Raw genomic sequence first — 14,054 nt, 5'->3', positions numbered from 1 at the left:
CTTAGAATACTTTTAGATTAGATTCCCTACAGAGTGGAAATAGGCTATTGTGCCTTCTGCTCACCAAACAATCTTTTATCCATGTGGATAGCTTATTCCTTTCATCATGAACTCCGACTTTACACAATCACTTTTTTTTCTCTGTGGCTCCTTGTCAAATACCTTACAGAAATTAAGGTACAAGCTTCCTTAAAACCCAAAGAGCTATCCATTTTACCTTTGCAGCAAGCTCCATCTAGTCACTTTAATTTCTTTCTCTGATTAACCTTTTAGTCATTCTCTGTTGTTCTTTATATTCTGCCCAATCAACTCACCCAGCAATCATCTCAGCACAATAATACGCTTTTAGGTTTGATGCTTTCCTTAGTCTTTTACTCAATCACGGATACTGTGTCCTCCTCTTGGAATTTTTCTTCATGATAGGAATATGCGGATATCCTTAAATGTCTGCCATTGCTTAGCAAATGATCTATCCGTTAGCCTGGAATCCCTGTTCACTGTAGTTCTCTCAGCTTTCACACCCATGTTGTTGCTATTGCTTGTAAATTAGTCTTGAATCCAACCTTCATTTTCAAACTGGTGATGGACATCGATAATGTGAATAGCAAGGGCCTTTGCCCTATGGTGGGGGAATTCTGAAGTAGGTGGCATGCTTTTAGAATGAGAGGAGAAAGTTCTAAAAGGACACACTTTTACACAGAGATTAGTTCGTGTGTGGAATGGGCCGCTATAGGAAGTGTTGGATGCAGGTACAATTAGGACATTTAAAAGGCATTAGGATAAGTACATGAATAAGAAAGGTTTGGACAGTTATCGGCCAAGGTAAAAATAATGACTGCAGATGCTGGAAACCAGATTCTGGATTAGAGTGGTGCTGGAAAAGCACAGCAGTTCAGGCAGCATCCAAGTTATAGGCCAAGTGCAAGCAATGGAACTCGCTTCGGTTGTGACCATGGTCAGCGTGGACTGGTTGAACTGAAGGGTTCGTTTTCATGTGTGACTCTATGACTCTATAACAATGAAACTTTTAAAAATATATAAATCAAATCAGAAACTGAAAATTGTGCATGGATGTTACATGTTAGTTTCCATATTTCTTCTTGAAATGGAGAAATTCAACAATCCACAAATGCATTGTTTTAGTCTGAGAGATGCAGTTATGAATAATAGTCTGCACATAAATTCTCCTCTCCCCATTCTTGTTTGGCAGAGCATAACATTTGCTCGCTTTTTTCCAGCAAATATAAAAGAGGTGGTTCCCATCATCTCAATTGATTTATCTTGGTCACTTTTTGTAGGGATTCTAACAGTGAGCCACCTGGAACATCAGTGACTTGACACAGGAAATTTAAAGTAATCTGGGATGTGCATGTCCAAAGCTTTGAGTCATTACAGTCATAAAATGCAAAATATGATCATTACGTACATAGTTCCAGTTCAAACATGGACTAAACTAGGCAAATGTGAGGGAACAAATGAATTAGGCAATCAAAGAACATAAATTGTATGCATAAATAACAAAACGTCCAAAGCAGTTTTGGTGCTCAATCCAGGAGGATGAATTCTAAAGAGGTGAAGCATGTGGACGGCACAGTTACTCACCTGATTCCACTGACTAAAGAAGTTACTTCTGAGAACAAGATTGTCTTTCATTAAATTATTGTATAAATCTATTTGATGATATGATGGAGATGTTTTGCACTTCAATGGATCTTGCTGAAATACCTAAAAAAAAACTCATTCCTTCTTGCTGCAGAATCCAGAATATGAAGACATATAATTCATTTTTAAAACCAGGTCAAAGAAATGAGCATCACTGAGATGACCAGTGTTTATTGTTCATCTGTTTTCTTCCAGAACAAGGCGTGAGTAATCCTCCAGTTGAGTGCTAAAATCGTTGTGGTGATAATGTACCACAGCTACTATATTTTTGGCAGGAAACGTCAGGTTACTTTAGATTACTTTAGATTACATACAGTGTGGAAACAGGCCCTTCGGCCCAACGAGTCCACACCTACCCGCCTAAGCGCAACCCACCAAGACCCATTCTCCTACATTTACCCCTTCACCTAACACTACGGGCGATTTAGTATGGCCAATTCACCTGACCTGCACATTTTTTGGACTGTGGGAGGAAACCAGAGCACCCGGAGGAAACCCACGCAGACACGGGGAGAATGTGCAAACTCCACACAGACAGTTGCCCAAGGCAGGATTGGAACTCGGGTCTCCGGCGCTGTGAGGCAGCAGTGTTCTCCCCAATTTCCATGGAGATATTGCAAATACATCCAGATAAATGAAGTGGGTGATGCCGAGGATCCAGACTATCTGATGTAACTATCCTTCTGGATGATGAATGATGTGAGTTTGTGACACCTATCTACATGCAATTCGAAGAAAATGACTATGGACACCTTGGGGATGAGTCATAGGAAGCAACCAGAGATAGATGCTGGTTGCCTTGGTCTGTAATTGCATGCACTATGAAGGAAAGCAATTGTTGCAGGTGATATTGTTGGAAAGTTAGAGGTAAGAATGAAAGCATGACGGTAGCATTCGTTATCACCCCTTCTAACTTGATCATGATCTGCCCCTGCCTCACCCCTCACATTTGATGGTCTGTTTTGATCTTCATGCATTGTGCAATTAAATTAATTGAATATAAAAGGGGGGCACAGTGGCTCAGTGGTTAGCACTGCTGCCTCATAGCACCAGGGTCCCAGATTCAATTCCAGCCTCGGGTGACTGTCTGTGTGGAGTTTGCACACTCTCCCTGTGTCTGCGTGGGTTTACTCCGGGTGCTCTGGTTTCCTCCCACGGTCCAAAGATGTGCAGGTTTGGGTGGATTGGCCGTGCTAAATTGCCCTTAGTGATGGGTGCATTAGTCAGAGAGAAGTGGGTCTGGGTGGGTTACTCTTTGGAGGGTCAGTGTGGACTGGTTGGGCCAAAGGGCCTGTTTCCACACTGTAGGGAAACTAATCTAAAGTACAGGTGATTTACTGGTGATGGTTAATAAGTGTAAAAATACCACAGATGATTTGGTGATGGGGAGAAGAACTTCAGTTGTGTATGACAGCACTTCTGATTATAGAGAAAAAAGTGAAAGTATACAAGGACTGCCATACAGAGATGGACAAATGGATTTGAATATGTTCTACATTTCAGGAATGTTGGGAGAAGAATTGCTCAGTGATTAAAGTAATAATTAACATCTGCGAATAGCTATGACAGTGTTACTGCTGTGAGAATGAAACAAAGTGTGTTTAAATGTAAGGTTGGAGAACAAATGGAATCGATGGTGGATGGAAGAACAATGTAGTCTTATCATCATCCCTGAAGGGAACCCAGAGAAATTACAATGTTTGCTGCAGAAATATGTTGCTTTAAGTGAGGCACCATGATCTATGTATTGATAGATCAACCAGTTGAGGGCAGAAACATGCATGGTTGATTTGCCATTGCACAAAAACTAGTTAAATCCCAAGGGGAAATGAAAATTAGAAAGGGTAACATTTTTATGAGATCAGAAACATTTTATGTGAAGCTGAGACATTGATTGAAAACGTTCACAGCTGCAGCTTTGCATCCTTACTCAACTTTCAGAGTTAAGTAACTGATAGTTTCAAAGTGACCCCTTGTGGATCATTTGGAAACATTATTTCTTTCCAGGAAAATGATTACACACGGAATAAGGAATTTGTTTCTGCAGCTGAATGCAAAATAAATTGGAGAACGCAGACAGGACGTTTGGATGGAGAAGGGAACATCTCCCGGACACCCGCACCAATCAACCCCACCGTCCCGTGGCCCAACATTTCAACTCTCCCTCCCACTCTGCCGAGGGCATGCAGGTCCTGGGCCTCCTCCACTGTCGCTCCCTCACCACCTGACGCCTGGAGAAAGAACGCCTCATCTTCCGCCTCGGAACACTTCAACCCCAGGGCATCAATGTGGACTTCACCAGTTTCCTCATTTCCCCTCCCCCACCTTACATCAGTTCCAACCTTCCAGCTCAGCACTGTCCTCATGACCTGTCCCACCTGCCAATCTCCCATACTACCTAACTGCTCCACCCTCCTCTCTGACCTATCACCTCCATCCCCTCCCCCACTCAATTGTACTCTTTCCTACCTTCCCCAACTCAACGGTACTCTTTCCTACCTTCCCCCACCCTCCTCTCTGACCTATCACCTCCATCCCCACCCCCATTCACCTACTGTACTCTTTGCTACCTTCCCTCACCCTCCTCTCTGACCTATCACCTCCATCCCCACCCCCATTCACCTACTGTACTCTTTGCTACCTTCCCTCACCCTCCTCTCTGAACTATCACCTCCATCCCCACCCCCATTCACCTACTGTACTCTTTCCTACCTTCCCCCACCCTCCTCTCTGACCTATCACCTCCATCCCCACCCCCATTCACCTACTGTACTCTTTGCTACCTTCCCTCACCCTTCTCTCTGAACTATCACCTCCATCCCCACCCCCATTCACCTACTGTACTCTTTGCTACCTTCCCTCACCCTCCTCTCTGACCTATCACCTCCATCCCCACCCCCATTCACCTACTGTACTCTTTGCTACCTTCCCCCACCCTCCTCTCTGACCTATCACCTCCATCCCCACCCCCATTCACCTACTGTACTCTTTGCTACCTTCCCTCACCCTCCTCTCTGAACTATCACCTCCATCCCCACCCCCATTCACCTACTGTACTCTTTCCTACCTTCCCCCACCCTCCTCTCTGACCTATCACCTCCATCCCCACCCCCATTCACCTATTGTACTCTTTGCTACCTTCCCTCACCCTCCTCTCTGAACTATCACCTCCATCCCCACCCCCATTCACCTACTGTACTCTTTCCTACCTTCCCCCACCCTCCTCTCTGACCTATCACCTCCATCCCCACCCCCATTCACCTATTGTACTCTTTGCTACCTTCCCTCACCCTCCTCTCTGAACTATCACCTCCATCCCCACCCCCATTCACCTACTGTACTCTTTCCTACCTTCCCCCACCCTCCTCTCTGAACTATCACCTCCATCCCCACCCCCATTCACCTATTGTACTCTTTGCTACCTTCCCTCACCCTCCTCTCTGAACTATCACCTCCATCCCCACCCCCATTCACCTACTGTACTCTTTGCTACCTTCCCTCACCCTCCTCTCTGAACTATCACCTCCATCCCCACCCCCATTCACCTACTGTACTCTTTGCTACCTTCCCTCACCCTCCTCTCTGAACTATCACATCCATCCCCACCCCCATTCACCTATTGTACTCTTTGCTACCTTCCCTCACCCTCCTCTCTGACCTATCACCTCCATCCCCACCCCCATTCACCTACTGTACTCTTTGCTACCTTCCCTCACCCTCCTCTCTGAACTATCACCTCCATCCCCACCCCCATTCACCTACTGTACTCTTTGCTACCTTCCCTCACCCTCCTCTCTGACCTATCACCTCCATCCCCACCCCCATTCACCTACTGTACTCTTTGCTACCTTCCCTCACCCTCCTCTCTGACCTTTCACCTCCATCCCCACCCCCATTCACCTACTGTACTCTTTGCTACCTTCCCTCACCCTCCTCTCTGACCTATCACCTCCGTCCCCACCCCCATTCACCTATTGTACTCTTTGCTACCTTCTAGCCAGCCCCACCCCAACCCCCCACTTATCTCTCCACCCTGGAGGCTCCCTGCATCTATTCCTGATGAAGGGCTTTTGCCCTAAACATCGATTTTCCTGCTCCTCGGATGCTGCCTGACCAGCTGTGCTTTTCCAGCACCACTCTAATTTAAACAAACGTTTGGATGGAGAAGTGTAGTTATGGATCTCAAAGAGAGACAGAAAGCAGTGGTGTTTAGTTAATCTGAATCAGATGCAGATTAAAGTAATGAATACAAAGAATCAGAGCTTGGAAAAAGTGAGGACTGCAGATGCTGGAGATCAGAGCTGAAAATGTGGTGCTGGAAATGCGCAGCAGGTCAGGCAGTATCCAAGGAACAGGAGAATCGACGTTTCGGGCATGAGCCCTTCTTCAGGAATGAGGAAAGTGTGCCCAGCAGGCTAAGATAAAAGGGAGGGAGGAGGGACTTGGGGGAGGGGCGTTGGGAATGCGATAGGTGGAAGGAAGTTAAGGTGAGGGTGATAGGCTGGAGAGGGGGTGGGGGTGGAGAGGTCAGGAAGAAGATTGCAGGTTAGGAAGGTGGTGCTGAGTTCAAGGGATTTGACTGAGACAAGGTGGGGGGAGGGGAAATGAGGAAACTGGAGAAATCTGAGTTCATCCCTTGTGGTTGGAGGGTTCTGAGGCGGAAGATGAGGCGCTCTTCCTCCAGCCGTCGTGTTGCTATGGTCTGGCAATGGAGGAGTCCGCTGCACCCAATGTGGCCTCCTCTATATTGGGGAGACAGGCCGCCTACTTGCTGAACGTTTCAGAGAACACCTCTGGGACACCCGGACCAACCAACCCAACCACCCCATGGCTCAACACTTCAACTCCCCCTCCCACTCCACCAAGGACATGCAGGTCCTTGGACTCCTCCATCGCCAGACCATAGCAACACAACGGCTGGAGGAAGAGCGCCTCATCTTCTGCCTAGGAACCCTCCAACCACAAGGGATGGCATCAGAGCTTGGAAGTCAATGTCAAATGGATAGCATCTCATAGAGAATTATTTTCCCATATGAAATATGAGCAAATGCATTTGAAAAAACATACGAACAGCAGTTTGTAACATTTTCATGAAGTTGTCATCCTTTAGCTGCACAACATCGTAAACCCACAATGACTTGTGAGTCAGCAATTGATACAATGCCCAGGGATCAAACATTCCAAGTGAAACATAGAGAAATACAAAGCACAAGGAAGAGTATGCACTTCAAGCCTGCTTTGTCATTCATTGTGCTCAGGTTCAGCTAAATAGAGCATTTCTGCAAATATCGCTGATTGCTTTACCCCAAGTCCTACCTCCAGTTCTGACACAGCTCAGAAAATTACAGAGCAATGCATTGAATTGTTGAAATAGAAATACAATATATTTCTGAAAAGAAATTGCATCTCACCAAATGTGGAATACTAGCATCAATAGAAGTCCTGAATACCTATTCTTTAGGTGGAGTCTCAACTCAGTTTCAAGACATTTCTGCGGTAGTCCCTCAGGACTATGTCCTTGTCCAACCGTATGCAGTAACTTTATCAATTGTTTTCCCTCTATCAGAAGGTGGCACGCAGGGATGTTCATGGATGACTCAACATTAGGGTGCACTGCTTGTGACGCCTCAGGTATTGAAGCAACTCACGTGCAGATCGTGGGCGGCATGGTGGCACTGTGGTTAGCACTGTTGCCTCACAGCGCCAGAGACCCGGGTTCAATTCCCGCCTCAGGCGACTGACTGTGTGGAGTTTGCATGTTCTCCCTATGCCTGTGTGGGTTTCCTCCCACAGTCCAAAGATGTGCAGGTCAGGTAAATTGGCTACGCTAAATTGCCCATAGTGTTAGGTAAGGGGTAAATGTAGGGGTATGGGTGGGTTGCGCTTCAGTGGGGCGATATGGACTTGTTGGGCCGAAGGGCCTGTTTCCACACTGTAAGTAATCAAATCTATGTTAGATACTAAACAAACCCGCAAAACATTCAGAGTAAGTTGACAAGTTGCAACTTACATCTCGCCAAAATGCCAATCAATGGCCAGTGCCAGGAAAAGTGTCACTATCCCTTGAATTCCAATGTAATTTCCATTGCTGAATCAGTGACTAGCCCAGACCCCTCAAAATATTTTAAGAAGGTAGCCAAGAACCTGACTTATCTTAGTTAAAGGCAGATGTGAAGTGGATATTCTAATTGTGATGCAGCTTTAAGAAAACTAGAGCTTATTTCAAGGCTACAGTTGAAACATGGACAAAAGAAATGGAACTTAGAATAACGTATTGTTGGGAAACTTAACTGACCCAACTTAGCAACTTCACTAAGGAGCTGTTCCAATTCCCATAACATCCCGTAAACATGCCCTTTGGTGAAAGGTACATTCAAATACTGGTTCTCACAGGCAGCAGAGGGAAGTCAGTAAAGAATGATCTGCTGAAGTTTGGAAGCTTTATCTGGCCTGTACCAGCTTCTCACTGCAACAACTAAACCAAACTAGTTAAAAACCTGAACTGGGAGAACAGGCCACTCCTCTGCTATTGCTAAATAAGGGTCTTTCCAGACATTTCCACATCTCTGCCTTTATGACCTGTCTTAAAAAGAAAACACAAGGACAAAATATCCTTGTTAATGTGACAGCATCATCGCACTATCAGTTATCATTGATTCATAACTACCTTAATATTTCAACTAAATGGCGGGCTTCAAGAACAGGAGAGAGGATTGGAGTCCGGGAGGCAGTATTTCACCCCATGAATCATCAAAGCTTGTCAACCATCCACCAGGCACAGGTCAGAACCGTGATAAAATACTTGCCACTCGCCTGTATCAGCGTAGCTCCAACAACACAACAGAAGCTTCACACCATCCAGGAAAAGCCATCCTGATTATTTGGCAGCACAGACACAAAATCAACTCCTTCTATTAGTGATATTCAGCAGCAGCAGTGTGAAGTATCCACGTGATGCACTGTAGAAGCTCACCAAGGCTCCGTGGGAGCAGGTTACAATCACATAGCTACTATGATCTAGAAGTGGATGGGCGGCAGATACAATTGAGCATCACCCCTTGCCAGATCCATTCCAAAACACTCACTATCCTGACTCAGAATTATATCTCCAGTCCTTCACTGTCATTGGGACAATAATCTGGAACTTCCACCTGAAGTATTCATTTTATCCACATAAATTGGACTGTAAATGTTCAAGAAGGGACCCACGTTCTCGAGGGTGGCTAGGGACAGATTATGAATTCTGGTCAGCCGGTGCCTGCTAGAATCCGTGAGTGAATCACGAAAATGTTCCTGCAGGGTAAGAAGGGATTGTTGATTGATGGATATTGCATAAGACCAATGGCTATGCAAGAAAACAAAATGTGTGCTCAGAAAATTGATCCACTTGGCTCCAAGCATTTGGAAACAATTACAATTCTTCTGCCGTCTATGCACACCTTCATACTAGATGTATTCAATGTATATTTATCCCCTTTCCCACAAACTGATGAGATGCATGTTTGTGTACAGAACAAATATGTGTGTAACTCAGTCAACATCCTTAATGCTCAAGGCCTGACAGTCAATTTCATTTGACATCAAGTGCCCAGTCTTAAACAATAAGGTTGACTCACGATTTTAAGACTGGGCACTGGAAATCATAGGGAACATCAATCCTGATGACAAATAAATCAGTTCATATTTCATCTGTTGTTTTTTACTTAACATGGTAGATGAATTGTAACGTCTTCACTCCACATTCCTCTTCAGTTCACTGTAAACTGACCGATCCTGCATTTGTAATCCCTGTTATAATTTAAAAAGAGATAGCTGTTCTGAGTGAGTGAAATAATGTGGCAAAATAAAACTGCGATGAAACACAGCATAAATTGCACGTGAAAGTTTTAAAATGAGACCCAAAAGGTGTCTTTACCGTGTAAACATTTTCATCGGATGGTTCCATGGCTTTCTCCTGTACAAATGCAATTTGAAAGATGTATGTCATCAGGGTTAACAAAAATGTAAGGAGGTAATTCAAGTCAGAGCACAGTTAATATGCGATTGTGCATTATTAGCAAGAATGTCCTTGATGAATATTCTGTTGAAACTGTTCTTATCGCAAAATATGGTTGCTATTCGATTAATAGGAGCAGGGGAGGAGGTGTGTCTAAGGCAATGACAGAACCAGCCTGGTTGTCGTTTCATTAAATCCTGAAATGCCCTCCTAGGTGACTAACCTAACTTACCTATCTACTCTTGCTCTGTTCCACTTATCTGATCGAAGGAAGTTTCGGATAACACTATGTCAGCTTTCTTACCTGTGCCTTTAGATCTCTATTGCTTCAACTTGTGCCTCTGTGAACTTGCGATCACACAATCAGGGAAAATTCCTGGGAAAACATTCTCGTGGTCTTTAGTTGCCTGTAACTCCCCTGGCGTTTCAATTAGAGTAGGCAGCACGCCTACCGGCGAATCAGCGATATCATTTGCAAGGACAAATTGTATTCCTGGAGCTGAGAGTTTGTCCAGTACTCCTACCACAAATTCTCAGCTCTTCTCTGGACTCTCTAGCCTCACTTTACATAACTGGGCACTTTTTGTCTCACCATGAATTCTGGTTACCAGCATCTGTTCTGGCAATAGTCTCTCAGGAGTACATCCTTCAGCATTACAGACTGAGAGGATCCTGTGTCCCTTAATATTGTAGGAGAAAGTGAGGACTGCAGATGCTGGAGATCAGAGCTGAAAAATGTGTGGCTGGAAAAGCGCAGCAGGTCAGGCAGCATCTAAGGAGCAGAAGAATCAACATTTCGGGCATAAGCCCTTTTTCAGGAATGAGGAGGGTGTGCCAAGCAGGCTAAGATAAAAGGTAGGGAGGAGGGACTTGGGGGAGGGGCGTTGTGAATGCGATAGGTGGAAGGAGGTTAAGGTGAGGGTGATAGACCGGAGAGGGGGTGGGGACGGAGAGGTCGGGAAGAAGATTGCAGGTCAAAAGGCGGTGCTGAGTCCAAGGGTTGGGACTGAGATAAGGTGGGAAGAGGGAAAATGAGGAAGCTGGAGAAATCTGCATTCATCCCTTGTAGTTGGAGGGTTCCTCGGCGGAAGATGAGGCGCTCTTCCTCCAGGCGTTGTGTTGCTATGGTCTGGCGATGGAGGAGGCCAAGGACTTGCATGTCCTTGGCGGAGTGGGAGGGGGAGTTAAAGTGTTCAGCCACGGGGCAGTTGGGTTGGTTGGTGCGGGTGTCCCAGAGGTGTTCCGCAAGTAGGCGGCCTGTCTCTCCAATGTAGAGGAGGCCACATCGAGTGCAGCAGATTCAGTAAATTATGTGTGTGGAGGTGCAGGTGAATTTGTGGTGGATATGGAAGGATCCCTTGGGGCCTTGGAGGGAAGTGAGGGGGGAGGTGTGGGCGCAAGTTTTGCATTTCTTGCGGTTGCAGGGGAAGGTGCTGGGAGTAGTCGTTGGGTTGGTGGGGGGTGTGGACCTGACGAGGGAGTCACGGAGGGAGTGGTCTTTCCGGAATGCTGATAAAGGAGGGGAGGGGAGGGAAATATATCCTTGGTGGTGGGGTCTCTTTGGAGGTGGCGGAAATGACGGAGGATGATACAATGTATATGGAGGTTGGTGGGGTGGTAGGTCAGGACCAGTGGGGTTCTGTCCTGGTGGCGATTGGAGGGGCGGGGCTCAAGGGCGGAGGAGTGGGAAGTGGAGGAGATGCAGTGGAGAGCATTGTCAACCATTTCTGAGGGGAAGTTGCGGTCTTTGAAGAAGGAGGCCATCTGGGTTGTTCGGTTTTGGAATTGGTCTTCCTGGGAGCAGATGCGGCGGAGACGAAGGAATTGGGAATATGGGATGGCATTTCTACAGGGGGCAGGGTGGGAGGAGGTGTACTCTAGGTAGCTGTGGGAGTCGGTCAGTTTATAGTAAATGTCCGTGTTGATTCGGTCGCCCGAGATAGAAATGGAGAGGTCTAGGAAGGGGAGGGAGGAGTCTGAGATGGTCCAGGTAAATTTGAGGTCGGGGTGGAAGGTGTTAGTAAAGTGGATGAACTGTTCAACCTCCTCGTGGGAGCACGAGGCAGCGCCGATACAGTCATCGATGTAGCGGAGGAAAAGGTGGGGGGTGGCGCCAGTGTAGCTGCGGAAGATGGACTGTTCCACATATCTTACAAAGAGGCAGGCATAGCTGGGGCCCATGCGGCGCGGTGGCACAGTGGTTAGCACTGCTGCCTCAGAGCACCAGAGACCCGGGTTCAATTCCCGCCTCAGGTGACTGACTGTGTGGAGTTTGCACATTCTCCCCGTGTCTGTGTGGGTTTCCTCCGGGTGCTCCGGTTTCCTCCCACAGTCCAAAGATGTGCAGGTCAGGTGAATTGGCCATGTTAAATTGCCCATAGTGTTAGGTGTAGGGGTATGGGTGGGTGGTGGGTCGGTGTGGACTTGTTGGGCCGAAGGGCCTGCTTCCACACTGTGGGTAATCTAATGTAAGCTAATCTAAACCATGCGGGTGCCTATGGCTACTCCTTTGGTTTGGAGGAAGTGGGAGGATTGGAAAGAGAAGTTGTTCAGAGTGAGGACCAGTTCAGTCAGTCGAAGGAGGGTGTCAGTGGAAGGGTATTGGTTGGTTCGGCAGGAAAGGAAGAAGCAGAGGGCTTTGAGGCCTTCGTGATGGGGGATGGAGTTGTATAGGGACTGGATGTCCATGGTGAAGATAAGGTGTTGGGGACCGGGGAAGCAAAAATCATGGAGGAGGTGGAGGGCGTGGGTGGTGTCCCAAACGTAGGTGGGGAGTTCTTGGACTAAGGGGGACAGGACCGTGTTGAGGTATGCAGAGATGAGTTCGGTGGGGCAGGAGCAGGCTGAGACAATGGGTCGGCTGGGGCAGTCAGGTTTGTGGATTTTGGGCAGGAGGTAGAAACGGGCGGTGCGGGGCTGTGGGACTATGAGGTTGGAGGCGGTGGATGGGAGATCCCCTGAGGTGATGAGGTTATGGATGGTCTGGGAGATGATGGTTTGGTGGTGGGAGGTGGGGTCATGGTCAAGGGGGCAGTAGGAGGAGGTGTCCGCGAGCTGGCGTTTAGCCTCAGCGGTGTAAAGGTCGGTGCACCAAACTACCACCGTGCCTCCCTTGTCTGCCGGTTTGATAGTGAGGTTGGGGTTGGAGCGGAGGGAGTGGACGGCTGCACGTTGCAAGGGTGAGAGGGGTGGACAGGTTGAGGTGGTCAACGTTGCGGCGGCAGTTGGCTATGAAGAGATCGAGGGCAGGTAAGAGGCCTGCACGGGGTGTCCAGGTGGATGGGGTGTGTTGGAGGCGGGAGAAAGCGTCGTCAGAGGGTGGGCGAGAATCTTGGTTGAAGAAGTAGGCGCGGAGGTGAAGGCGGTGGAAGAATTTTCCCTTAATATTGTAACCTCCTTACCTACTACTCCAGGCCGATGTGAATAAACTTTAACCTTGTATGTATATTTTCCAGATCGATAAAAATCATACAATCGTCAATCATGCTTTCACCAAATTGACTCTCAGATGTAGATGTGAATGTCAAATATAGAATTGTACAATCCCTGCACTGCAAAAAGAGACCATTTGACCCATCCAGTTTGTACTGCACACCCCAAAAGAGCATCACACCAAGACACACCCCTCCCAAACCCGCACGGGTCGTGGTGACCCTCAGGATATTACGCAGCACCATTCATCTACATCCAATGATAGAACCACCCTATAATTATGTAGGCTTTGATTATTTGACATAATGAGTAAAAATTATTTTTGAATTGTCTTAACAATCAACTTTTCAAAAACCACAATAAAAATCCCATGCTCCTTTTTGGTTTATTAATAAATCCACTTTTCTTTAGTGGAACAATGAGGTTCATGGGAGCAAACATATGACTGTAGCTTAATAAGCACATCTCCTTATCTGTATATTAATGGCACTGACATAATTGTCATATTAGTACCGACCTTTTGTTTTCTTGGGATATTTTCATAGATCGTTGATGAGTTCTTACGAAATGGTGCAGCATGGTCTGAGAAAACAAGATAATTATTTTACCATGTATGGTAATTGCAGAGACATGGAATGTTAACATTTTAAAAGAAGCTTTTTTAGGCTGCTATGTCAGTGTCGCCTTTCAGTGACATCAAGTCAAACCTGTTGCCTTGTCATGTTACCACAGCCTAATCAAGTATTTATCCGATTTTCTCATGAATTCCTCTCCATTTTGTTTACAGCAACATTTCAGTCTGTATGTTTCAGATTTGAGGAGCTCAAAGTCTGGAAGGAAAACGCAAAACCTCACAGCTCAATTGCATTTTAAAAAAGTAAAAGACTTACGTCACAAAGCTAGTCCCTTTTTCTCAAAAAGCTGTTCTTTGGTTCAAGAACTCTGTCCTTGACTTTTTACAGAG

General features: G+C 46.4%; 1 protein-coding gene across 3 annotated transcripts in view; it reads right to left on the bottom strand.

The window, feature by feature from the left end:
• Positions 1–6,353: 6,353 nt before the first annotated feature.
• LOC140458890 (cell adhesion molecule CEACAM3-like) overlaps positions 6,354–14,054 on the bottom strand; it is a 49,552-nt gene continuing 41,851 nt past the window's right edge. For all 3 annotated transcript variants that reach the window (XM_072553626.1, XM_072553630.1, XM_072553629.1), the window contains 3 exons: positions 13,608–13,672; positions 9,578–9,616; positions 6,354–9,450 (listed from right to left, as the gene is read on the bottom strand). In XM_072553626.1, the coding sequence (XP_072409727.1) occupies positions 9,394–9,450; positions 9,578–9,616; positions 13,608–13,672 (161 nt within the window). In that variant the 3' untranslated portion in view covers positions 6,354–9,393. The remainder of the gene's footprint in view (positions 9,451–9,577; positions 9,617–13,607; positions 13,673–14,054) is intronic.

Source organism: Chiloscyllium punctatum, chromosome 34, assembly GCF_047496795.1.
Source record: "Chiloscyllium punctatum isolate Juve2018m chromosome 34, sChiPun1.3, whole genome shotgun sequence".
Taxonomy (NCBI): domain Eukaryota; kingdom Metazoa; phylum Chordata; class Chondrichthyes; order Orectolobiformes; family Hemiscylliidae; genus Chiloscyllium; species Chiloscyllium punctatum.
Note: the sequence above shows the minus strand (reverse complement) of the source record. Positions and strands in the feature narration are given on the sequence as shown.